Source organism: Ornithorhynchus anatinus, chromosome 16 (assembly GCF_004115215.2).
Source record: "Ornithorhynchus anatinus isolate Pmale09 chromosome 16, mOrnAna1.pri.v4, whole genome shotgun sequence".
NCBI classification, from domain to species: Eukaryota; Metazoa; Chordata; class Mammalia; order Monotremata; family Ornithorhynchidae; genus Ornithorhynchus; species Ornithorhynchus anatinus.
The window spans coordinates 43,123,622-43,148,844 of record NC_041743.1 but is presented as its reverse complement, the minus strand read 5'-3'; the positions used below and the strand labels follow the sequence as shown (position 1 = coordinate 43,148,844).

Genomic DNA, 25,223 nt, shown 5'->3' with positions numbered 1-25,223 from the left:
CTAGTGGCGGCTGTGACCGGGCGGAGAGAGACACTTACTGCGTTCCTCAGTCCCTTCAGGTCTGGGGTCTTCAGCATGAGGGCATCGAACACCTCCTCCGTCTCCCTCCGGACGTACAGTAGCACTGGAAAGGAAACCCAGGAGGGTCGGAACAGGTTGTTGGGGTGGGGAAACTGAGGCAGAAGCTGAGGAGCGCAGGGATGCTATGAGGGAGCCCTGTTGGGGCCAGAAAGGAGGGCGGGGGTTACTCCGTCGCTGGTGTCCGCTTCAGGGTAGGACCAGTCACCTCGTCCAACCTGATTTGATTGTATCCACCCCAATGCTTAGTACAGTGCCTGGCACATAGTAAGCGCTTAACAAATACCACTATTCTCTATGCCTCAATCACCTCATCTGTAAAATGGGGATTTAGAGTGCGACCCCCACGTGAGACAGGGACTGTGTCCAATCTGATTAACTTGTATCTGCCCCAGATCTTAGCACAGTGCTTGACGCATAGTAAGCACTTCCTAGTGGCAGGAGCCCGCGCTTGGGAGTCAGGGGTCGAGGGTTCTAATCCTGCCTCCACCGGTTGTCTGCTGTGTGACCTTGGGCAAGTCACTTAACTTCTCTGTGCCTCAGTGACCTCATCTGGAAGAGGGAGATTAAAAGACTGCGAGCCCCGCGTGGGACAACCCGATTACCTTGTATCTACCCTGGCGCTTAGAACAGTGCTTGGCACAGAGTAAGTGCTTAACAGATACCATTATTGTTATTATTACTCTTGCTATTACTACTATCATCGTCCGCTCAACTGTATATATTTTCATTACCCTATTTATTTTGTTAATGAGATGTACATCGCCTTGATTCTATTTATTTGCTATTGTTTTAATGAGATGTTCATCCCCTTGATTCTATTTATTGCTACTGTTCTCGTCTGTCCGTCTCCCCCGATCAGACTGTTAGCCCGTCAAAGGGCAGGGACTATATCTGTTGCCGATTTGTACATTCCAAGAGCTTGGTACAGTGCTCTGCACACAGTAAGCGCCCAACAGATACTATTGAATGAATGAATATCATCACTGTCGCTGCTGCTCCTACTATTCGATGGTATTTATTGAGCGCTTACTGTGGGCAGAGCACTTGGGAGAGGACAACAGAACAAGACAGAGACACATTCCCTGCCCGCAGCGTGCTTACAGTCTATTATACAGCTCTTATGACCCAACTATTTCTATTACCACCCCGCTGAAGCTTCATCTTGCTACCGACCAGAGTGACCCTACCCTACGTTCCGCTCTTTCCCGTCCCTGCATCCTGTTCCGGCTCACCCCAGGCGCCAGACGCATCATACCGGCACCACCAAAGAGGAGGCCCTCAACGCTACTCAAGAAGACCGGACGACGTCTTCTGCACCCCTTTCTGCCCCCTGGGTCCGGCGGGGAGAGGACCAGCTGAGAACCATTCGTTCGATCCCATTTATTGAGCGTTTACTTGGTGCAAAGCACTGCTCTAAGCGCTTGGGAGAGTACAGTATAAAATCAGACACATTCCCTGCCCATAACGAGCTCACGGCCTAGAGGGGGAGGCAGACATTATCTTGATGATGTTGTCTTGTTTTGGTTTTGTTCCGTTGGGCTTTGCTGTGTGTCTCCCCCGTTTAGACTGTGAGCCCGTCACTGGGCAGGGATGGTCTCTACCTGTTGCCGAATTGTACATTCGAAGCGCTCAGTACGGTGCTGTGCACATAGTACGCGCTCAATAAATATTATTGAATGAATGAAGAAAGAGATAAATAAATTACAGATATAAACAGATAGGTGCTGTGGGGAAGGGAGGGAGGATGAATGAAGGAGCAAGTATAAGCGGTGCAGGAAGAGAGTGGGAGAAGAGGAGAGGAGGGTTCAGTCAGGGAAGGCTTCCTGGAGGAGAAGGGTGGTTAGACTGATGGCACCCTCCCACCGCCACCAAGTCCCCAGAGAGCGGGGGCGGCAGGGGCCGGGGGGGGCAGGGGTGGGGCGGTGGGACGCTCACCTCTCTGAGGGTCGTCTTCCTTGACCTGCTTGGCAGGCAGAGGGTCGAACTCATCCGAGAAGGAGGCACTGCCTCGTTTCAGCGACAACCTGAAGGAGGGGAGCAAAGGCGGCCGGGAGGTTAGAGCGCAGGAGAGATGCTCATTCATAAAGCCCCAGGGCCGGCCCTTAGTCCACGTGCAATTGTACCCGGTGGGCGCTCAATAAATGCCACCCGTGACTAGGATGATGACTGTGGGGAAGGAAGCCTAAGTCTCTCGCCTGACTCCAAAGGATCCAGGCCTCATCCTCCCCGCTCCCCGAGGGTTGGGGTAGGTCACAGCCGGCCGGGTGGCCGCCCCGCCTGGGTCCTGCGATGGAAACCTGCCCCGCCCTAAGGGTGGGGAAGACTGAAGAGCACAAGAGGAAAGGCCCTGGATTGGGATGGGAGGGGTGTTAACTGGATCTCCTCTTTCCTCTCAGAGACTGACCCAGTGGCAGAAAGAAATGACTGCCGTGAACCCGGGGGAAGCAGCATGACTCAGTGGTTAGAACCCGGACCTGGGAGTCAGAAGGACCTGGGTTCTAATCCCGACTCTGCCAAACGTCTCCTGTGTGACCTCGGCTAAGTCACTTTGCATCTCAGTTACCTCACCTGTAAAATGGGGATTAAGAGTGCGAGCCCCGGGTGGGACAGGGACTGTGTCCAACCTGATTAATTGATATCCACCCCAGTGCTTAGAACACTGGTTGGCACATAGTAAGTGCTTAACGAGTGCAATGATAATAATATTAACCCCACTATCCGGTGGCCTATCAGAGGATCGCAGGGAGGCGGGCAGCGAGTGGTAGCTAATATCTTTCCAGGGTCCTGGCTGGTAGACTGAAAGCTCCTCTTCATCAGGGATTGTATCTACCGACTCTACTATATTGTAATAATGTTGGTATTTGTTAAGCGCTTACTATGTGCCGAGCACTGCTCTAAGCGCTGGGGGAGATACAGGGTAATCAGGTCGTCCCACGTGAGGCTCACAGTTAATCCCCATTTTACAGATGAGATAACTGAGGCACCGAGAAGTTAAGTGACTTGCCCACAGTCACACAGCTGACAGGTGGCAGAGCAGGGATTCGAACTCATGACCTCTGACTCCCAAGCCCGTGCTCTTTCCACTGAGCCACGCTGCTTCTTGTACTTTCCCAAGCGCTTCGAACAGTGCTCTGCACACAATAAGCTCTCAGTCAATACCGGTGATGGATTGGTTGACTGTGAATAATTATAACGGTTATTTCTTAAGCACTTACTATATGCCAAGGCACTGTACTAGGCGCTGGGGCAGACACAAGGTAATGGGGTCAGGCACAATCCCTGCTCACACGGGGGCTCACATTATAAGGGGAAGAGAGTAGAGGTATCGAATCGCCATTTTACAGGTGAGGAAACTGAGGTCCGTTGAAGCGAGTCCCCCGTGGTCACCCGGCAGGCAATCTAAAGAGCCATCTAGGGGACCGGCCTTTGGTTCTTTTTTTATTAGACGTTGTCTCGCCGGGGATTAGCCGCCTTTTCATATAAAACCAGCCTATAAAAACCGGAGGGAGTTAAAACGAGGAGGGCGACTCTCGGCCCCGGCCCCGAGTTTGGGCAGCACGGTCCAGCCCCCGGCCATACTTCCGGGCACGGGGAGCACCCCGCCCGGGATTAGCTTGTAACCGGACACGTGTCCCGGGCTGGGGGTGAGCCGGGTGGGGGGCAACCGGGGGTGGGGGGCGCCGGGAGGGAGGGGGGGAGAGTCTGAAAGGAGAGAAGTTGATCTTTTCATACCTGTTTGCGCTGTTGGGAGCAGCAGGAGGCAGGGCCTGAAAGAGGGAAGAAAAAGGAATTTTCAGTCCATTTGGTTCCAAGACTCTGCCCCGGGCTCCTGGGATATTCAGTCAGTCAGTCATATTTCATTCATTCATTCAATCATTTATTGAGTGCTTACTGTGTGCAGAGCGCTGTACTAAGCGCTCTTGGGAGACTATAATATAAGAATATAACAGATACATTCCTATCCACAGTGAGTTTACAGTTTAGGGAGGGTGAAAGACATGAATAGAAATAAATTAAAGACAGATACGGACATAAGTGCTGTGGGGTTGGATGGGGGGGATGAATAAAGGGAGTAAGTCAGGGTGACACGGAAGGAAGTGGGAGGAGAGGAAAGGAGGGCTTAGTCCGGGAAGGCCTCTTGAAGGAAATAACGCTTTGAAGGTAGGGACAGTAGTTGTCGGATCTGAGGAGGGAGGTGATTTATTAAACTCTTACTGGGTGCAGAGCACTTGGCAGAGTACAATACAACAATAAACAGGCACATTGCCTGCCCACAACGAGCTTACGGTCTAGAGGGGGAGATTCTCCTCCCTGGACGCCCCATCCTTCCCTCACAGGCCCTAGCTGGGTGGGCGGACTACCCGGCCGGGCCAACAGGCAGTGTTGCGGGTTGAGATGCCAGTGTCCACTCCTCTCCGGGAATGGCTAGAGGCTAAAGGGCTTGGTGGGTGGAGGGTCCATGAGAAAACCTCCCTATTCCTCACAGTCCCCATTTCCCACTCCGCTCCACCCTCAATCTCTCCCTCTTTTAAAGGTTCCGCCATCTCCTCAGGATGGGCAGGAATAGGGATTAGAACACCAGTAATTATTATGAGCTTTTGATTAACCGAGGGAATGGGGTTGGGGGGCGGGCATGGCCCAGATAAAACAGGACAATGGATAATATAAAGTGGGAAGACCCACCTCCAGGAGAAAAGGTGAGGCAGCCCTGGGTCAAAGGGACGGCAAAAAGGTCCCCGTCGAAGGGGTGCTAATGGTGAGAGAAGGTCAATGGGAAGGCAGGTACCCGGCTGGTGAAAGTTTAGAAATCTGTTGCCCATAATCCACAAAGTAGATAATCGGGAGTTGACTGTATTGGCATACGTATAGGGCTCCGTGCCTAAATGCCTGTTAATAAAAGCCCTCTCACGAATAAATAATCCGGTGGCAATTTCCCTGAGCCGTGGAGATTAGCTCTCAATCCCACAATTGAGGCTTAGCAGAATGGCCTGGGCCTCACTGAGTCAGCCAGTCAGTCGTATTTAGTGAGTGCGTACTCTGTGCAGAGCACTGTACCGAGCGCTTTGGAGAGTACAGTGTAACGATACAACAGACACACTCCCCGTCCACAACGAGTTTACAGTTTAGAAGGCAAAGGTCATGCTGTCTACGCCTAGCGAAAGTTCCCAAGAGACCACTGTAGTGCTCCATCCAGGGTGGGTGCTTAGTACAGCGCTCTTCCGAAACTAAAGACCCAGTACAGCGCTCTGCACAGTGTAGGCTCCCAGTCAAGTGCTCTGTCTGGGAAGGTGCCCATTACAGTGCTCTGCCCAGGGTAGGCACGCGGTACAGTTCTCTGCCCAGCGAAGGTTCTCAGAAAATACTGGAAATGAAGATGATCTGATGCCCAGAAGGATGGAGGTGAGAACTTTCCTAGGATGCACGGACTCTGAAGGAAGCTAGGCTTTCTTAACAAGGGGAAGTGGAGGGAACAGGGGGATCTTTCTGAGTCTCTTCCCAGTATTCCAGAGACAGACTTCCTCTCCCTCACTCTCTGCTTCCAGAGGTAGGTTGACCTCCTCTCACTGGGTCTTGTGGGGTTTCCTCCCCTCTCCCCCCCGCCCCATTTCATTCATTCCTTCAATCGATTCCCAAGCCGTGACCCCAGGCTGGCGGGCTGGCCCCGTACCCACCCCTGTGGTCCGCTGAAGGCCGGAGAAGTGGACGTTGGGGATGAAGAGGACAGGCTGGGTCTCGAGGTCGGCCTCAGGCCGCAGGTAGGTGGTCTCGTTGCCCCGGAAACCTGCCAGCAGGCAGCCCTTCAGCCCTGTGAGAGGAAACCGGACCCCCACATTGAAGAGATGGACCTGTATCCCTCCCACTGGGGCTCTTCGGCCCTCCTTCCCGGCCCACCGCGGGGCCCAACACCCCCCGGTCCCCACAAGGCACACTCAAGGCTCATCTTCTTTGAGATAGAGTCCTGGAGACCCCATTCCTGAGCCCCCCCCTCAATCTCCAAGCCCCCAATCCGAGGTGAGTCAGCCTAGTGTCCCCGAGGCTCACACTGACCGTTGTGGTTGGTGTCTGGACACTTGGCTTTCCTTCTGAACTGCTTGCGTTCGTCATCTCGCATCTTCCTCTCTGCTCCCTGTTTGGGGAAAACGAGTCATGAGTCTTGAGTCAATCAATCAATCGTACTGATAGAGCCCCTACTGTGTGCAGAGCTCTGCACTTTGCACTTGGGAGAGTACAGTAGAGTTATTGGACATGCCCAACCCTCAAAGGGTTTATAATCTAATGGGGGAGACAGACTTTTTTTAATGGTATTTGTTAAATGCTTATTCTTCATCAAGCACTGTTCCAAGCACTGAGGTAAATACAAATAAATCAGGAGCGCAGCTGTATGAGGGAATTAAGATCCAATTTAAAGGCCCAAGAAGGTCCCTCCCCTTGCTCTCTCCTCCCCCCCCCCCGACCCCGCTACTGAGAAGCCTCCGGAACCTGACAGTCGGTAAGTCCCACAATCAGCACAGAGCTGTGCAGATCCGAAGAACAACAGAGTTAGAAGGAAGAGGGAGGAGAGGCTCCGGGGGGCGATGGCAGGAGGGGTGAATCGGGGAAAGCTTCCTGAAGGAGGTGGCCGAAGGCTGCGATCTGAATGAGGCGGGGCGGGGGGCGGAAAGAGGTGAGGCCAGGCGGGCCGGGGCAGGGCCTCTGGCTGACTCATGCGTTCGGGATGGCGAGACCCAGGCCCAGGCCTGTAGGAGGAAGACGGCTCAGAGAGAGGATGGAGCTGTTTGTTTTCCCAGCCAGTGTTTGGAACCTGTTAGCACGTTGAAAACGCCCCCCTCGCTCTGCTTTCTTCTTTCCCAGAGTAAGACCAGGAAGCGGGAGAATAGCCCCAGTGGGAGCCCTGACCGCCCCCACCTGTGGGAGGGATTTTTCCCTCCTCTTGTCCCGGTTTCACTGAAAAAAACAAAACGGAAAAAAAGCCCCGTCCATTGGTCCAGGGAGAGGCCCAGGGTGTTTCCTCCAGGGGGGAGTTGAAAGGCAACTCCCAGAGAGGAAGCAGCAGCGGGGTTTAGTGGAAAGAGCCCGAGCTTGGGAGTCAGAGGTCGTGGGTTCTAATCCCGGCTCTGCCACTTGACAGCTGTGTGACTTGGTGCCTCCGTCAGATGGGGATGAAGACCGTGAGCCCCATTTGAGACAAGCTGATTACCTTGTATCTGCCCCAGTGCTCAGAACGGTGTTTGGCACATAGTAAGCGCTTAACAAATACCAACATTATTATTATTATTACCATCAAGCGCGGTATCAGACTGGCTGAGTACAGGCTGTGGGAACTTTCTGCTCTGTGGGCAAGGTGCTTCGACACATCTGGACTTCCACATCATATGGGTAAAGAGAAGGAGGGGGGTGGAGAGAGGGAAGGAGAAAGAGAAAGAAAGGGAGAGACCGGGAGGGAGAGTGGAAGGAAGGGAGAAATGGAGAGAGGAAAAGAAAGAGGGGAGGAGGGAGGGAGAGGAAGAGAGAGAGGTGTCCCCTTCCATGCTGGTTGGGGAAAGAAACTGGTTTAGGGAGCAGCGGATGGGAAGAGATTGGGGAGTGACAAACACTCAGCTCCCAGCTGACGATAGCTCAATCAATCAGTGATACTGATTGATCACCTGCTGAGGATGAAGCTTCTGAGGGAACAGAAGCAGGACCCATGGACAAGTCAAGGATCAAACGCGAGGTAACCGGGAGGGAGCAGAGGAGGTAAACGGAAGGACAGTTAGCCCGTGGCTGGTCGGGGAAGGGAACGTGATTTGCCACATCTCCGTCTTTACGGGGGAAGGAAGGGTGCCGAATTCTCAGAATCTTGGCCTCCCTTCAGTCAGGGCCAGAGAAATGATCGGGGAGACCAGTTGCCCCCTGGAAATTTAGAGTCCACCAGTTGATCTCCTGCCAGCTCGTCCCTCCCCGCACCTTCTTTCTCGTACTGTCGAGGGCTGGGGGCTCCCAAGGGGAGGCCGGGGAGAGAGTCAGTCGTATTTACTGAACGCTTATTGTGGGTAAGCAGCGGGGCCTAGCGGATAAGCAAGGGCCCGAGAGTCAGAAAGACATGGGTTCTAATCCCTGTTCTGTCCCTCGTCTATTGTGTGACACTGGGCGGATCACTTCACTTCTCCGGGCCTCAGTTCCCTCATTTGTAAAATGGGGATTAAGACCGGGAGCCCCATGTGGGAAAGGGACCGTATCCAACCTGATCACCTTGTATCTCCCCCAGCGTTTAGAACAGTGCTTGTCACACAGTAAGGGCTTAAAAGATAGCACAGTTATTATGATTATTACTGAGCGCTTGGGAAAGGACAGTGTAAGAGACACATTCCCTGCCCACAGTGAGCTGACGGTCTAGAGGGTCAGTAGGCCCCACGGGGCTACCTTATCGCAGAAGATCTTGATCTGGCAGACGGCCCGGTGTACCAGCTGGCCAACCCCGGGCCCGCAGTCGTAGGTGTCGATCTGGAGGTTGAGCGGAACTCCTTTCACTCCTTTCTGAGACGAGAAGTCCGTGCTCAGGCAGTTGACACCGATGAACACCTGGGTGAGAGATGGGGATGGGAGATGATAATAATAAATAATTAATAATTATGGCATTTGTGAATAATACATATATTATGGTATTTATTAAGCGCTTACTATGTGCTAGGCTCTCTACAAAGCTCTGGGGTGGATACAAGCGAATCAGGTTGGACGCAGTTCCTGTCCCTTGTGGGGCTCACAATCAGCCCTGTTCTAAGCACTGGGGTAAATCCAAGATTAGATCAGACACAAACCCTGTCCCACATAGGACTCAGTCTAAGTAGGAGGGAGAACAGGTATTTCATCCCTATTTTACAGTTGAGGAAACTGAGACCCAGAGAAGTGAAGTGACTTGCCCAAGGTCATACAAGAGGCACGTGGCAAAACCAGGATTCGAACCCGTGTCCTCTGACTCCTAGGCCCAGGCTCTGGGAGAAGCAGCACGGCCTAGCGGAAAGAGCACGGGCCCGGGAGTCAGACGACCTGGGTTGTGATCTCGGCTCCACCACTTCCCTGCTGCGTGACCTCGGTCAAGTAACTTCACTTCTCTGTGCCTCAGTTCCCTCATCTGCCAATGAGGGATTCGATACCTGTCGTCCCTCCTTTTAAAAATGTGAGCTCCGTGTGGGAACTGATTATCTCGTATCTACCCCAGTACTTCGTATAGTGCTTGGCACATAGTAAGCACTTAACAAACGCGACAACGATGAGGATGATTTCCGCTAGGCCACACTACAGAGTTGGGGGCCCAGCTGGGCTGGGCGAGGAGCTGTTTCCTTTCCCCTCAGCGAGCGAGTCCCTCGGGGAGGAGACGGAAGGGGAGGACAGGGCAGGGCCCTGCGGGGAAGGTCAGGGGGTGCTTGGAGAAGCTAGTCACGGTGAGAGAACACAAAATCCCCTTGTCCCACCCCCTGTCCCCTTTCTCCGTCCCCTCCCCGGCCCCGCTGGGCAGGGGACCTCCAGGGCTTGTGGCATGCTCAGGCCTGGCTCTTTCCCACGCCCACTGGGCTAGGCTTCCGGGAACCGTGGCCCACGAGTCCGGCAGGCTCTGGCACGTACAGGAAACAGATGAGCGGCTCTGGACCCCTCCTCCAGCCTCCTCCGGGCAACCCTCCGGCCCCATCACTTGTCTGCTGTGTGACCTAGAGTGAGTCACTTCACTTCTTTGTGCCTCAGTTTCCTCAACTGTAAAATGGGGATTCGGATCCTGTTCTCCCTCCCACTTAGCCTAGGAGCCCTATGTAGGACAGGGACTGTGTAAGACCTGATTATCTTGTATCGACCCCAGCGCTCAGGACAGTGCTTGACACCTAATAAGCGCTTAATAAATGAAAACCAAAACGAACCAAAAGCCTCTAACCAGGTATTTGTTAAGTCCTTATTATGTGCCAGACTCTGTACCAAGTGCTGGTGTAGATACAAGTTGTTCAGCTGGACACAGTCCCTGTCCCATAATAACAATAATAATTATTATGGTATTTATTAAGCACTTACTATGTGCCAAGCACTTTTCTAAGCACCAGGGTAGATACGAGGCAATCAGGTTGGACACAGTCCCTGATCCATATGAAAATAAAATAAATTGTGGCATTTGTTAAGCGCTTACTATGTGCAAAGCACTGTTCTAAGTGCTGGGGGATACAAGGTGATCAGGTTGTCCCACGTGGGGCTCACAGTTTTAATCCCCATTTGGCAGATGAGGTAACTGAGGCACAGAGAAGTTAAGTGACTCGCCCAAGGTCACACAGCTGACTAGCAGCGGAGCGGGGATATGGGGCTCACAGTCTCAATCCCCATCTTTCAGAGGAGGTAACTGAGGCCCAGAAAAGTTAAGCGACTTCTTAAGTCAAGGTCACGTAGCGGACAAGTGGCGGATCTGGGATTAGAACCCACGACCTCTGACTCCCAAGCCCGGGCTCTTGCCACTAGGCCATGCTGCATCTCTCATAGCCCTTCGTGTATATCATCTTATTTTCATTTATTTGGTTTATATATATATATACATTTGATGATGCACCGGATTTACTTATTCGGACAATATATATTTATTCGTATCGTCTATTATTCACTGAGCGATTTCATCCTATTCCTGCCCAGAGGCGCTCCCAGCTGCCCCCGGGAGGTTTCCTGAATGCCCCATTTTTCCTTTCAGTCAAAAAGAGGAGCCCACCCCGCCTCATTCCAGGAGAAAAAACTTCATTTAAGCAGAAGGAAGAAGTTTCTGACTGTTGAGAAGTCTCCTTAAGGAGACTGTGGGGTTGTGAAGGTCGTTAAGAAAACATCAGGCAGCCACCTACCATGGGGGGGGGGGGGGCTGGACCAGATGACCTCCAGAGGCCCTTTGGCCCTCCAGAGTCCCAGCTTTTGGAGTTCGATGATATCGAGACCCACCGGTCGTCCCGCTGAAAATCCCAGCCCCGAGCTCCCTGGCTCCGGAGGGCCATTTTCTTAAATCGAGCAATTATCGAACACTACTGTGGCCCAGGGCACCATGGGAGGGATGATCAGACCCAAATCCCTGCCGTGTTCCCAGGGTCCCAATCCCTCCACCCCTCCCCGGCCTCTCCGGGACCCTCTGAGGGCGGCCCCCGGGGGCCGCTCACCTGAGTTTGGGGGAGGGAGGCCCGCCCTGCCAGCCCCGGGTCAGACATGCCGATCATACCTGCTAGTGCCACTGACTGCCTGCCTGCCGGGCCTCAGAGGGGCCTGTTAACATCTCTGGGTCGTAAAAGGCCCAAGAGGCCCCGGGGCTTAAGCGGTCTGTGAGAAAATCCCAGCCGAAACCCAGGCTAAAAAGTCCCACGGGGCCAGGCCCGGGTGGCTCGGCCTGCCCCAGCCCGGGAAACAAAGCCCGGGGAGGGCGGGAAGCCCAGGGCTTTACACCGGCATTTATTTGTTTGAATAAAGGGCCCCTCAGACGCCCCAAGACTTTGCCACTCCTTTAAGCTCCGCTCGGAGAAACGGTTTCGGCCTCCCAGTGGGCCGTGGAATCCGAAAACGCCCCCCCCCCCCGCCGACATGACGTGGCCCCTTCGGGACCGGGGACCGGGGGGCCCGAAGGCTGAGGAAGCCAGCTCTGACGTCCTTCTCGTCGACCCCCTACCCCGCCGGCCTCCCCGTTCACTCGTTCGGTCGTATTTATTGAGCGCTTACTGTGTGCAGGGCACTGTACTAGGCTCTTTCCACCGGGACCCGTCTCTCTCTTCCCCTCCATCTCCATCCCCGGGGGTCCCTCTTCTCGCCCCTGAGGAACTAACCTTGGCTTCCTCGTGGACGTTCCACACGAAGGACAAGGCGTTGTAGGCCACTTCCTCGATGTTCTGGACCGTATTAAAGTTCTCTTTGCAGTCCGCTGAAACCGTCGGGAGCCGGGGTTATTGGTAATGATAATGATGATACTAGTAATTGTGGTACTTGTGAGGCGCTTACTATGTTCCCTGCATCGTACCAAGTGCTGAGATAGATGCAAGCTAATCCATATCACAGAGCTCACGGTCTTAAGCTCCATTTTACAGATGAGGCAACTGAGGCCCAGAGAAGTGAAGTGACTTCCCCAAGGTCACGCGGCTGGGATTAGAACCCATGACCTTCTGACTCCCAGGCCTGTGCCGGATCCACTACGTCGAGGGGTAACCGCGGCGGGGGCTCGGGACCAATCACAGAGTCTCATCCCCGGCCCCACGGTCCCGCCCATCGGGCCAGAGATCTCTCCTGCATCCCGGGCTTCAAGATGGGGAAACTGAGGCACCGCTCAGGCCCGCTCATTAGGTGAGTCACAAGTCACGGTGGGAAAGCGAGCGGGAGTCTCGGGACTCGCCCAGAGCTCCAGGGAGTAGGCACTCTGTGATGCGTCTTAAACAATAGTCAAGGTTTCCAAACCGATCAGCCCTTCTAATACCCCATCGCATCCGGGGAAGAGTTCCTCAAACCTTCGTGTCAGGCAAGCAGGTTAGGGGAGATGAGTTAATGATGGCATTTAAGCACTTACTATGTGCAAAGCCCTGTTCTAAGCACTGGGGTGGAGACAGGGCGATCAGTTGTCCCACGTGAGGCTCACAGTCTTAAGCTCCAGGTTACAGATGAGGTAACTGAGGCACGGAGAAGTGAAGTGACTTGCCCAAAGTCACACAGCTGACAAGCGGCAGAGCCGGGATTCGAACCCATGTCCTCTGACTCCCAAGCCCGGGCTCTTTCCACTGAGCCATGCTGCTTCTCTGATAAAATCCCTCACCGGGGCTGTTTATCGTACCTCGTTTATCCCCAAACCATTCACTAGGGACCGAGGCCCATTTTAATCAACAGATAACAATAATAATTGTGGTATTACATAAGCCCTTCCTATGTGCCAGCCACTAAATTAAGCACTGGAATAGATGCAAGGGGCTCACGGTCTTAATTCCCATTTTACAGATGAGGTAACCGAGTCACGGAGAAGTGCGGCGACTTGTCCAGGGTCACACAGCAGACTAGTGGCAGAGCCGGGATTAAAACCCGGGTCCTTCTGACTCCCAGGCCCGTACTCTATCCACTAGGCCACACCGGTTGGGCTGGGACGGGCGGAGGGGAGAGGGAGTTGGGATGGGGAGAAGCTCTCCCCAGGAAAGGGGGAGTGGGGAGAGGGAGAGTGTTTAGAGGAGGCGAGGGGTTAGGGGCTACTCACCCACGTCGATGACCCGCTGCTTGGCGGTGGGTTGGCGGGAGTGCCAGTGTTTCCAGAACCGTAGCTGCTCCACCGGAATCTTTTCGTTGTCGAAGACGATCATGACCACACTCTGGAAGGACCCCCGCCCCGGCACCCGACCCCCGGTGGCCCGGTTAGGGTTAATGGGTTCCAACCCCGAGGCTGCCCGGCCCACCCCCGCCAATCCATCCCCACCCCCAGGGGCGAGAGAGGGGGAACCTAGGATTGTCCACTCCCAGCTTCCTCTGCCCCCCTCCCGGTTTCCAGTAGCTTCCAGCGTTGACCTGGCGAGCGTCGGGCTTCAGCTCCCTTGCCTCACCGTCAGCCCGCCCGCGGCCCCGGGCACGCGCTATGCGGGGGTGGAGTCCCCATTTAAAATTTTTTTTTTAATGGCATCTGTCAAGTGCTTACTAGGTGCCCGGCACCGTTCTAAGCGCCGGGGTAGAGACGAGATAATAGGTTGGACACGGTCCCGTGTCCCACGTGGGGCTCAAAGTCTTCATCCACCTTTTTTCAGATGGGGGAACCGAGGCCCAGAGGAGCCAAGTGACTTGCCCGAGGTCACACAGCGGACAAGTGGCGGACCCGGGATTGGAAACCTTGACCTTCTGACTCCCGGGCCTATGCTCTAACCACTACACCTTATGTTCTCTATCCGCTAGGCCACGCTGCTTCTCTGGGACTCCAGGGGCCCAGGTGGCCGCCGGGCCCTCCGTCCCGGGATCTCTGGCAACCGCCCGCCCCGACACCCCGCCCCCCCCGCCCGCCACCTCCCGCGGAGGAGCCGTTACCTTCACTCTGTCTGACGATAAGTGGAGGCCCCGTCCGGCCCCCGGTGTCCGCAGGGTGACCGGGTAGAACTGGCCTTTGTTGAGGTAGGCCATGGGCGAGTCCCCCGACTTGATGTGGATGGCTTTGGGGGAGCCCAGGGTGTATTCAAAGTCACTGTGGGAAGGAGAGGGAGGCGGCGGGGGGAGAGTTAGGGGTCCCCGGGGGGAGGCTTCCCGCACAGATGCTCCCCAGACCGTGTTCCATTGACGTCTCCCTCCCCCCCACCGGGGCCGGAAGGTCGTTGCGGGCAGGGAACCTGTCGGCTAATTGTTGTATTGTCCTCTCCCAAGTGCTTAGCTCAGTGCTCTGCACACAGGAAGCGCTCAATAAATATGATAGAATGAACGGATGATTGAATGAATTTAGCCTGCTGGGCTTGAGGCGGACGGAGGGGGGAGCCCCCCGGCCCCTGAGATGGAGCCCCCCTTGCCACCCTGCGACTGGCTCATCTGCTCCACGGGCACAGAGCGGGTGGCACCCCCCTCTAGACTATAAGCTCACTGTGGACAGGGAATGTGTCATTGGGACTCTCCCATGCGCTTAGTACAGCACTATGCACACAGTAAGCACCCAAATGCGATCGAATGAATGAATGAATGAATGAATGAATGAATGAATGAATGAATGAGCCCTGGCTCTTAGCCTCTAGCCCCAGCTCCAGCCCCCAGCCCCTGGCTACCAGTTGCCAGCCCCAAATTCCAGCCCAGAAGGAACACGGGGCCTGCCACGGTCCCACTCTCCCAACCCCTAAAGACCACGTCGCTGGCCAAGACCCCCGAAACCTCCCCTTCCGTGACATTTGCTTTCACGCTCTCGCCCCGGTAGAGTGGCCCATTTCAGTTACCCGCCCTCCTCGGTTACGCTGTCGGCTCCGGGAGGGCAGGAGCTGTGTCCTTAATTACATCCTGCTCCCCGGCACCCAGTACAGTGCTCACTCCCCAGTGGGCCCTCAATAAGTGCAACCGATCGACCGATCGTCTCCGTTACCTCTTCGTGCTGGGGTAATCCTCGGGGCAAGGGGTCTCGCTGGAGGCTTTCAGGATGTCTGGGAAGAGGAGCGGCTGAAAGGGAGCATGAGGAGAGAGTGGAGGGCTTGCAAGCTTAGGATAGCTAGGGGACAAGGTGGCCCCCGCCCTAATAATTAATAATAATTTCGGTACTTGTTAAGCACTGTAATGATAGTAATAGTAATCGCTGTGGCATTCGTTAAGTGCTTACTAAGTGGCAGGCGCTATTCTAAACACTGGGGTAGGTACGAGGTCGTCGGGTCGGACACGGTCCCTGTCTCACGTCTTGATCCCCATTTTGCAGATGAAGTAACTGAGGCCCGGAAAAGTTTAGTGACTTGCTCAAGGTCACACAGCAGACACGTGGCAGAGCCGGGATTCGAGCCCACGTCCTCTGACTCCCAGGCCCGGGCTCTTTCCTCTAGACCACGCTAAACACTGAGAAGCAGCGTGGCTCAGTGGAAAGAGCACGGGCTTTGGAGTCAGAGGTCACGGGTTCGAATCCCAGCTCGGCCACTTGGCAGCTGACTGTGGGCAAGTCACTTCACTTGTCGGTGCCTCAGTTACCTCATCTGTAAAATGGGGGTTAAGACGGTGAGCCCCACGTGGGACAACCCGATTCCCCTGTGTCTACCCCAGCGCTTAGAACGGTGCTCGGCACATAGTAAGCGCTTAACAAATACCAACGTTATTATTATAGGTAGATACAGTTCCTGTCCCCCACGGGGCTCACAGACTACGGGGGAGGAAGGATGGATAGTTTATCTTCATTTTACAGAAGAGGAAACCGAGGCACAGAGAGGCGGCGGAGCCGGGACGAGAACCCTGGTCCTCCGATTCCCAGGCCGTTTTCTTGCCGCTGGACCCCACTGCTTCTCTGGTGATGGAGTCACTGGAGATCTATTCATTCATTCATTCAATAGTATTTATTGAGCGCTTACTATGTACAGAGCACTGTACTATGCGGTTGGAACATACAATTCTGCCCCACTCCACCTTAGTCACAGCCACCGGAAACGGTGAGGGGGCCTGGGTCAGGATCCCTGAGTATCTGGGAGAGATGTAATATGGCTTAGCGGCAAGAGCCCGGGCTTGGGAGTCAGAGGTCGTGGGTTCTAATCCCGGCCCCGCCGCTCGTCAGCTGTGTGACTTCGGGCAAATCACTTGGCTTCTCTGCCCCTCAGTTACCTCATCTGTAAAGTGGGGATTAAGACCGTGAGCCCCACCTGGGACAACCTGATCACCTTTATCTCCCCAGTGCTTAGAACAGCGCTTGGCGCATAGTAAGCGCTGAAGAAATGCCATCATTATCACTGTTAGTAGTAGTGATAAATGCGATCGACTGAGAGGGCTTCGAGCCACTGGTGTGGAGGTGAATCTGCCCACGGTCCCGACCGACAGAGCAGGGCACCGCTCGGCGCCCCCCGGCCTCCCACCGCGCGTCTTCCCCGCTCGGGCCGGGCCCCCAGGCCCGGGCCGACCGGGGGGGCTCACCTCCTGGGGGTCCTCCTTGAAGGTGGTGTCGGGCTGCCAGCGTGGCTGGGCCTGGGCCATGTGCACGGCCTCGAACAGAGAGTTGAGGGAGCCGCCGTCGTACATGTCTCCGGCGGCGGGGAGCAGGTAGCTCTCCGAGGCCGCCGGGCTGGCCTCCAGCTTGCTGGGCCCCGGGGGCAGGAGGGCCGGCTTGCTCGGGACGGGGCCCCCGGCCTCCAGGCTCATCAGGCCGCCGCTCTTCTTGCCCCCGTCCGTCGCGTCCGGGTAGTCGTGGGCGCCGGAGACGGAGACGGTCTCGCTCAGGAACTTCATGAGGTGGGCGGGGCTGTCCAGGGGCCCGGGCTCCGGCTCGTACTCCATCCCGGGGAAATGCCTGGGGGGAGACGGACGAGGCGGCCTTGGCTCCCTCCCCCACCCCCGGATTTGCCGGTGGGAAAACCGGGGCATCGAGCGGAGGAATTTATTATTTCTATTAATGTCTATCTCCCCCTCTAGACTCTAAGCTCACCGTGCGTCCGTCGATTGTCCCGTCGTACTCTCCCAAGTGCTTAGTAGAGTGCTTTGCACACACTGAGCGCTCAATAGATATGATTGAATGAACGTATGAACGAAAGGAAAGGCCTACAGGCCCAGGAAGGTACACACCTACTAATGGTGCAGAGCTATCGGCTCCTTGAGGGCAGGGATTATATCTTGTCCACAAATTCTACTGTATTCTCCCAAGTTCTCAGCACAGTGCTCTGCCCACAGTAGACTGGACGCTCCAAGAGGACAAGGATCATTTCTACCGACTCTATTGTCCTCTCCCAAAGGTGTGGTAATAACGTTGGTATTTGTTAAGCGCTTACAAGGTGCAGAGCACTGTTCTAAGCGCTGGAGGAGATACAGGGTAATCAGGTTGTCCCATGCGAGGCTCACAGTTAATCGCCCATTTTACAGATGAGGGATCTGAGGCACAGAGAAGTGAAGTGACTCGCCCACAGTCACACAGCTGACCAGTGGCGGAGCCGGGATTCGAACCCATGACCTCTGGCTCCCAGTCCCGGGCTCTTTCCACTGAGCCACGCCGCTTCTCTACACTACAGCGCTCTCCACTCAGTAGGAGCTCAGTCAGTAGCCGCCGTCGACCCCCGGCCCACCTCCCGCCTCTGGCCTGGAACGCCCTCCCTCCTCAATTCCACCGAACGATCACTCTTCCCCCTTCAAAGCCCTACTGAGGTCTCACCTCCTCCAAGAGGCCTTCCCGGATTAAGTCCTCCCGTTTCCTCAGCTCCCCCTCGCTTCCGCCTCACCTCGATTCACTCCTTTGCTCTCCCCACTCTCCCCGCCCCACAGCACTTATGTATATATGTATATATCTGTAATTCTATTTATTTCTATCAATGTCTCTTGTTTTGATGTCTGTTTCTCCCCTTGAAGACTTTAAGCCCGGTGTGGGCAGGGATTGTCTCTCTTTATTGCTGAATTGTACTTTCCAAGCACTTAGTACGGAGCTCTGCACACAGTAAGCGCTCAATAAAATGATCGAATGAATTTTTTTAATGGTATTTGTGAAGCGCTTATTCTGTGCTGAGCACTGTTCTTTCTTTCAATCGTATTTATTGAGCTCTTACTGTGTGCAGAGCACTGTACTAAGCACCGGGGTAGATGAGAGAATCAGGTTGAACACGCACCCTGTTCCACGTGGGGTTCACCGTCCAAGTAGGAGGGAAAACGGGTATCAAATCCCCATTTTGCAGTTGAGGAAACTGAGGCCCAGGAAAGGCGTGATTTGCCCCATATCCCACAGCAGGCACGGTGTAGTGGATAGAGCGCGGGTCGTGGATTCTAATCCCGACTCTGCCACTTATCCGCTGTGTGTCCTTGGGCAAGTCACTTCACTTCTCTGTGCCTCAGTGACCTCATCTGTAAAACGGGGAGACTGTGAGTCCCACGTGGGACAGGGCAGCGTCCAACCCGATTCACGTGTATCCACCCAAGTGCTTAATACAGTGCTTGGCACATAGTAAGCGCTTTACAAATACCATTATTATTATTATTTTTGTTATTATGCGGCAGCGTCGGAATTAGAAGCCAACTCCTGCGTGATTGATTGGGTTCCTGAGGGGCAAAGGGAGGTGGCAACTGGAATCCCCAGACCGCTCAGCCACCTGAAAGACCCCCTGCAAGATGGCCACGTCTCCTAGCCATGCTGCCACGAGGCAGGGCCGGAGCTGGGGTCGGGGAGAAGCAACCAGACGGAAAACGGAGTCAGAGCCTGTGGGGAAGAGGCGGGGGGGGGGTCGGGAACCCACCTCCGCCCCAGACCCGCCGTGCCCCAAGGGGTCTGTGGGGTCGGGAGAGGGAACAGGCAGTCCGGGGAAGTGGAACGGCACATCCGGGGGGAAACTGGGGGGGAGGGAAAGCGAAAACGAACGGCTCAGAAGGAGATGGGCAGGGGCGATGGTCAAGGTACACAGAGTCCAGAAAGAGCTAGTGGATCCCATTACTTTCTGGGGAGGGAGGAGGGACGGGGGCAATCACAGAGGGGAAGGAGGTACAAGGGCTCCTGGACCCGTTAAGGTCTGGAGAGTTCTGACTCTCTGGGGGACACCGGACAAGAGGTATTTGAGGTGAGGGGGTGATTCTCATTCATTCATTCAATCGTATTTATCGAGAGCTTACTGTCTGCAAATCGCTGTACTAAGCCCTTGGGAGAGCGTGGTACAACAACAAACATTCCCTGCCCACAGTGAGCTCACGGTCTCGAGGGGGAGAGAGACATTAGTAGAAATACATGAATAAATAAATGACAGATATATAGATAAGCGCTGTGGGTCTGGGAGGGGGGTGAATGAAGGGAGAAAATCAGGGTGATGCAGAAGGGGGAGGGAGAAGAAAAGAAGGCTTCTTGGAGGAGCCGGGCCTTCAATAAGGCTTTGAAACGGGAGAGAGAAATGATCCGTCTGATATGAGGAGGGAGGGCGTTCCAAGCCAGAGGTAGATGCGGGAGAGAGGTCCGCGGCGAGATAGATGAGGTCGAGGTACAGTGAGAGGTCCAAATTCGGGCTTGGAGACCGTCTGCCAGTGACGGTGGGAGGGAGGTGGGAGCCAAGGAACCAGGAAGGGGAGGGTAGAAGGGGCTGAGGTGGTGGGGATTGGGAGGTGATTTCTTGCCTCTCACCTCTTTCCTAGGTCATTCCTTCCTCCACTGCCTGAGGACAGGATCCTCTTCTCTTTCGGGACCTGCAGGAGTATAGAGCCCACAGTTTCTGTTTTATTACCATATTCGTTAAATGCTATTACTAAACACTGGGGTAGCACAAGGTAATCAGGTTGGACACAGTCCCTGTCCCACATGGGGCTCACCGTCTTCATCTCCATTTTACAGATGAGGTAACTGAGGTCCGGAGACGTTAAGCGACATCGTTAACTACCCAGTCCTCCCCGGGACGGATGGTACAGTTGCCTATGTGTGGTAATAACAACATCAGTAATAAAAAAGGTATTCGTAAAGCACTTACTATATGCCAAGCACTGTGCTGGAATAGAATACAATACAATCAGACCAGTCACAGTTGCTTGTCTCATAGGATTCAGAGTCTAAGTGGGAGACAGAATAGGTATTGAATTCCCATTCTGTAGATGAGGAAGCTGAGGCCCCGAGAAGTGAAGTGACTTGCCCTGGGTCCCACAGCAGGAAAATCATGTACCAGGAAGACGCCTCCCTGGTAGTTCCGCCTGACATGTGGCTGATTCCCTCTCAGATCTCTGTTCTTACTCCTCCCACCCTCTATAAATATTTTGTCCGTTCATCTTCCGTATTAGAATGAAGGCTCCTCTGTGGGAAGGAAACGTGTGTTTGGTTTCTACTGAGCCCTCCTAAGCTTTGCCATTCGGTTGGTGCTTGATCAAATACCGTTATTATTATTATCATTATTATTATCATTCAATCGGTCATCTTTATTGTGCACTGACGGTGTGCAGGACCCTGTACTAAGCATTTGGGAGAGTACAAACAATATAACAGACACATTCCCTGCCTGTAACGAGCTTACAGGCTAGAGGGGGAGACAGATATTAATATAAATAAATTATGGATATGGACAAAAGTGCTGTGGGGCTGGGGGGGCGGTGAATAAAAGGAGCAAATCAGGGCGACGCAGAAGAGACTGAGAGAAGAGGAAAGGAAGACTTAGTCAGGGAAGGCCTCTTGGAAGAGATGGGCCTTCAGTAAGGCTTTACAGACAGGGAGAGTCACTGTGTGTCAGATATGAAAGTCGAGGGCGTTCCAGGCCAGAGGCAGGACATGGGCGAGAGGTCGGCGGCGAGATAGACAAGATCGAGGTACAGCAAACAGGTCGGCATTAGAGGAGTGAAGTGTGCGGCCTGGGTTGTGGTAGGAGGTTAGAGACGAGAGGTAGAAGGGGGCAAGTCGACTGAGTATTTTAAAGCCAACGGTAAGGAGTTTCTGTTTGCCGCGGAGGTGGATGGGCGTCCACCGGAGGTCTTGAGGAATTGGGGAAACATGGACTGAGCATTTTTGTAGAAAAATGATTCGGGCAGCAGAGTGAAAGATGGACCGGAGAGGGGAGAGACAGGAGGCAGGGAGATCAGCAAGGAGGCTGATACGGTAATCAACAGTAATATTATTATTTTTCTTAAACACTCACCATGTGACAAGCACCGTTCTAAGCACTGGGGTAGATGCAAGTTATTCAGGTCGGACACGGTTCCTGTCCCACAAGGGGCTCACAGTCTAAGTAGGAGGGAAAGCAGGTATCGAATCCTCCTTTTACAGTCGAGGAAACTGAAACCCAGAGACGTGAAGTGACTTGCCGAAGGCCAAACAGCACAGAAGGGGTCAAGCCGGAATTAATAATAATAATGATAATGTTGGTATTTGTTAAGCGCTTACTACGTGCCAAGCACTGTTCTAAGCGCTGGGTAGATTCAAGGTCATCAGGTTGTCCCACGTAAGGCTCACGGTCTTCATCCCCATTTTCCAGATGAGGTAACTGAGGCCCAGAGAAGTGAAGTGACTTGCCCAAGATCACACAGCTGACAAGCGGTGGAGCCAGGATTAGAACCCATGACCTCTGCCTCTCAAGCCCGGGCTCTTTCCACTAGGCCAAGCAGCTTCTCTCTACCGATTACTGTTGCTCTCACTTCTACTACTATTACTATCTCCAACCTGCCTACCCCAGTGCTTAGCACATAGTAAACGCTCAGTAAATACCCCATCCGACTGCCAGACTGAGTCCCCAAGAGCCCATTAGACTGTAAGACGCTTTATGAGGCGGGAAATGTCTACCGATTCTATTGAATCGTACTCTCCCAAGCGCTTAGTACAGCAACTTCGCACCCAGTCAGCGCTCGGTAAATACCATCCATCGACGGGGTTGAGGCCGTACCATGTAGTAATCATAGAGGAGGCTCAGGGCGGCGACGCTGTCGTCGTCCCCGTTGACTCTCATCATGGCCTTCGTGGCGGCGGTCAAGGGATTTTCCAAATAGTTTTTCCACGCCTCATCCTCGCTGGTGTAGGGACATTTCTGGAAGCTCACGGGGTCGTTCTTCAGCAGCCGGAAGGACCTAAAACTGGGAAGGAGAGGGGAATGAGGCTCCGGGCTTGTCCAGGAGCGAGGTAGCCGGGAGGGAGATTCGCCGGCCCACCCGCCCGAAGGGGGAAGCCTCTCGGATTAAAATAACCTGTCACGCCGTCACCAGAACTCTACCAAACCCTCTCTGCTCTCATACCCCAAAGCAGAAAGAAAGTGGAGGGAGATTTTTCCACGAGGAGGACGGCTGCTTCCATATCCCTGACCACAAGGCACTTACGCTCAATCGATGGTATTTACTGAGCTCTAACCGTGTGCAGAACACTGTACTAAGCGCTTGTACAGTAGAGTCGGTAGACGTGATCCCTGCCTTCAGTAAGCTTACCGTCTGGTGGTAGAGTTATTCACCCTACCCCCAGGCCCACAGAACTTATTTTAATATCGCTAAACTCTCCCATTTCCCCTCTCTCTAATTTATTTTAATTTCTGTCTCCCCCCCGTAGACTGTGAGCTACCTGTGGGCAGAAAACGTGTCCATCGTCCGTCAGTCGATCGTTGGTATTTACCGAGTGCTTGGAAGAGTTCAAAATAAGAATTGGTTGACACGTTCCCTTCCCACAATGAGCGTACAGTCTACTATATCGTTCTCTTCCGGGTGCCTAGTACAGTACACAGCGCGAGCTCAATAAATACCATCGGTTGACTGATTCAAGTCTACTTTTCTCTTCTTCTTCTTTCTTCACGGTATTTGTTAAGCGCTCACTATGTGCCGGGCACTGTACTAAGCACTGGGGTAGATACGAGCGAATGGGGTTGGACACAGTCCATGTCGCGCAAGGGGCTCAGAGTCTTAATCCTCATTTTACAGACGAGGTAACTGAGGCAAGGAGAAGTGAAGTGACTCTCCCAAGGTCACACGGCCGACGGGTGGTGGAGCCGGAATCAGAACCCAGGTCCTCCTTACTCCCGGGTCCTGGCTCTATCCACTAGATCATGCTGCTTCTCTACTTTTTGTGCCCGGGGCTGTCTGGCGGGGCAAACCAGTGAGATGTGGGGAGGCCCAGGGACCCTCTGGGCTAAAGTTTTGGGGGGCAGAATTGGGGGCCCACCCGGAGACGGAGGGGGAGTCCCTCAGGGGGCGAAGGTAGGGCTCGGGGAGCACCGACACGGGGTGCCAGCCCACGCCAGCCTGGGAGGTCGGGGCGGGGCTCTTCCGGTCGGCCCCGGGGAGTCGGGCGTTTGGCACGGAGTCGCGGCTGTCAGCGGGACAAGAGAAATGATAGAAACGTCCCGGTCGTTCCGGGCTAGGAGAGGGAGGAGGCCCCGGGGTTCCTGCTGCCCTAAATCAAGCGTTCTGACGGCGGTTCAGCCGCGGCCGGGCCGGAGGGCGAGGGTGGGCCGGGGGACGGTGACGGGCCTCGCCCGCCACCCGCTTCGCTCAACTGCCAGCCGGGCAGTGACGTCGACCGGCGGCTGGGCCAAGGGAAGACTTCTTCCTACATCGTCCTGACTTGCCCCCTTTATTCATCGCCCTCCTTCCCAGCCCCACAGGCACTTAAGGGCACAGAGAACCAGCGTGGCCCAGTAGATAGAGCCGGGCCTGAGAGTCGGAAGGTCGTGCGTCCTAATTCAGGCTCCTCCACTTGTCTGCTGGGTGACCTTGGGCCGGTCACTTGACTTCTCTGTGCCTCAGTTCCCTCATCTGTGAAATGGGGATGAAGACTGTGAGCCCCCCGTGGGACGGCGACTGTGTCAGCCCGATCTGCTTAACAACAAATAGCTCAGTGCCTGGCACGTAGTAAGGGCTTAACAATTACCGCAGTTATTATTGTTGTGGGCAGGGAATGTGTCCGTTTATTGTTATGTCGTACTCATCCAAGCGCTTAATACAGTGTGCTGCGTTCATGCTATTGATGCCTACCTACTTGGTCTTTTTCGTTTTGTTGTCCGTCTCCCCGTGGGAGACTGTGGGCCCGTTGTTGCGTAGGGATTGTCTCTATTCATTGCCGAATTAGACTTTCCAAGCGCTTAGTACAGAGCTCTGCACGCAGCAAGCGCTCAATATATGCGACTGACAATGAATCGCTCAATCATTCAATCGTATTTATTGCGCACTTACTGCGTGCAGAGCACTGTACTAAGCATTTGGGAGGGGACAATATAATAAACGGACACATTCCCTGCCCACAACGAGCTTACAGTCTAGAGGGGGAGACTGACATTAACAGAAATGAAAAAATTACAGATGTGTCCAGTAAGCGCTTAACAAATACCGTTATTATTATCATTATAAAGCTCATTCAACAAATACCACAATTCTTATTCTTATCTTTCCCCCTTAACCCCTGGAGATTGAGCGAGGCTCACCTGAGGGACACGGGATCAGAAACGGTGACGGACTGTATTTTCATGGACAAAGAGTGCAAGTGGGAGAGGGATTTTTCCCTCTCTAATACACGCATACTAATGGATCAATCTCCCTGTGGACAGCATGTCTATGAACTGAAGGACACCCCCCCCCCTCCCCCAATTAACTCCCCCAGGCTCCCAAAGGAGTCTGGGATCATTTTCTGGGCCGATCCCTGTGCCCCCTGCCCGGACCCAAGCCCAGAGTTGATCATTCAGTAATAATAATAATAACAACAATAATAAATAATGTTATCTGTTAAGCACTTACTACGTGCCAAGCACTGTTCTAAGGTCTGGGGTAGATACAAGGCAATCAAGGTGGACACAGTCCACGTCCCACATAATAATAATTATGGTGTTTGTTAAGTGCTTACTTTGTGCCAAGCACTGTTCTAAGCGTTGGGGTAGATACAAGGTAATCAGGTTGACCCACCTGGGGCTCACAGTCTCAATCCCCATTTTACAGACAAGGTAACTGAGGCACAGAGAAGTCAAGTGACTTGCCCAAAGTCTCACAGCTGATAAGTGGCGGAGTCGGCATTCGAACCCATGACCTCTGACCCCCCAAGCCCAGGCTCTTTCCACTAAGCCACGCTGCACATGGGACTCACAGTCTTAATCTCCATTTTACAGAGG

At 54.1% G+C, this 25,223-nt stretch overlaps 1 protein-coding gene across 1 annotated transcript in view; it reads right to left on the bottom strand.

The window, feature by feature from the left end:
• GRHL3 (grainyhead like transcription factor 3) overlaps positions 1-22,300 on the bottom strand; it is a 30,842-nt gene extending 8,542 nt beyond the window's left edge. The window contains exons 1-13 of the mRNA XM_029080240.2: positions 22,032-22,300; positions 19,802-19,863; positions 16,639-17,011; positions 15,125-15,198; positions 14,098-14,251; positions 13,286-13,397; positions 11,883-11,977; positions 8,485-8,643; positions 6,130-6,208; positions 5,754-5,887; positions 3,814-3,848; positions 2,017-2,105; positions 39-124 (exon numbers count right to left, since the gene is read on the bottom strand). Of these exons, the coding sequence (XP_028936073.1) occupies positions 39-124; positions 2,017-2,105; positions 3,814-3,848; positions 5,754-5,887; positions 6,130-6,208; positions 8,485-8,643; positions 11,883-11,977; positions 13,286-13,397; positions 14,098-14,251; positions 15,125-15,198; positions 16,639-17,011; positions 19,802-19,863; positions 22,032-22,097 (1,518 nt within the window). The 5' untranslated portion in view covers positions 22,098-22,300. The remainder of the gene's footprint in view (positions 1-38; positions 125-2,016; positions 2,106-3,813; positions 3,849-5,753; positions 5,888-6,129; positions 6,209-8,484; positions 8,644-11,882; positions 11,978-13,285; positions 13,398-14,097; positions 14,252-15,124; positions 15,199-16,638; positions 17,012-19,801; positions 19,864-22,031) is intronic.
• Between the last annotated feature and the right edge of the window lie 2,923 nt (positions 22,301-25,223).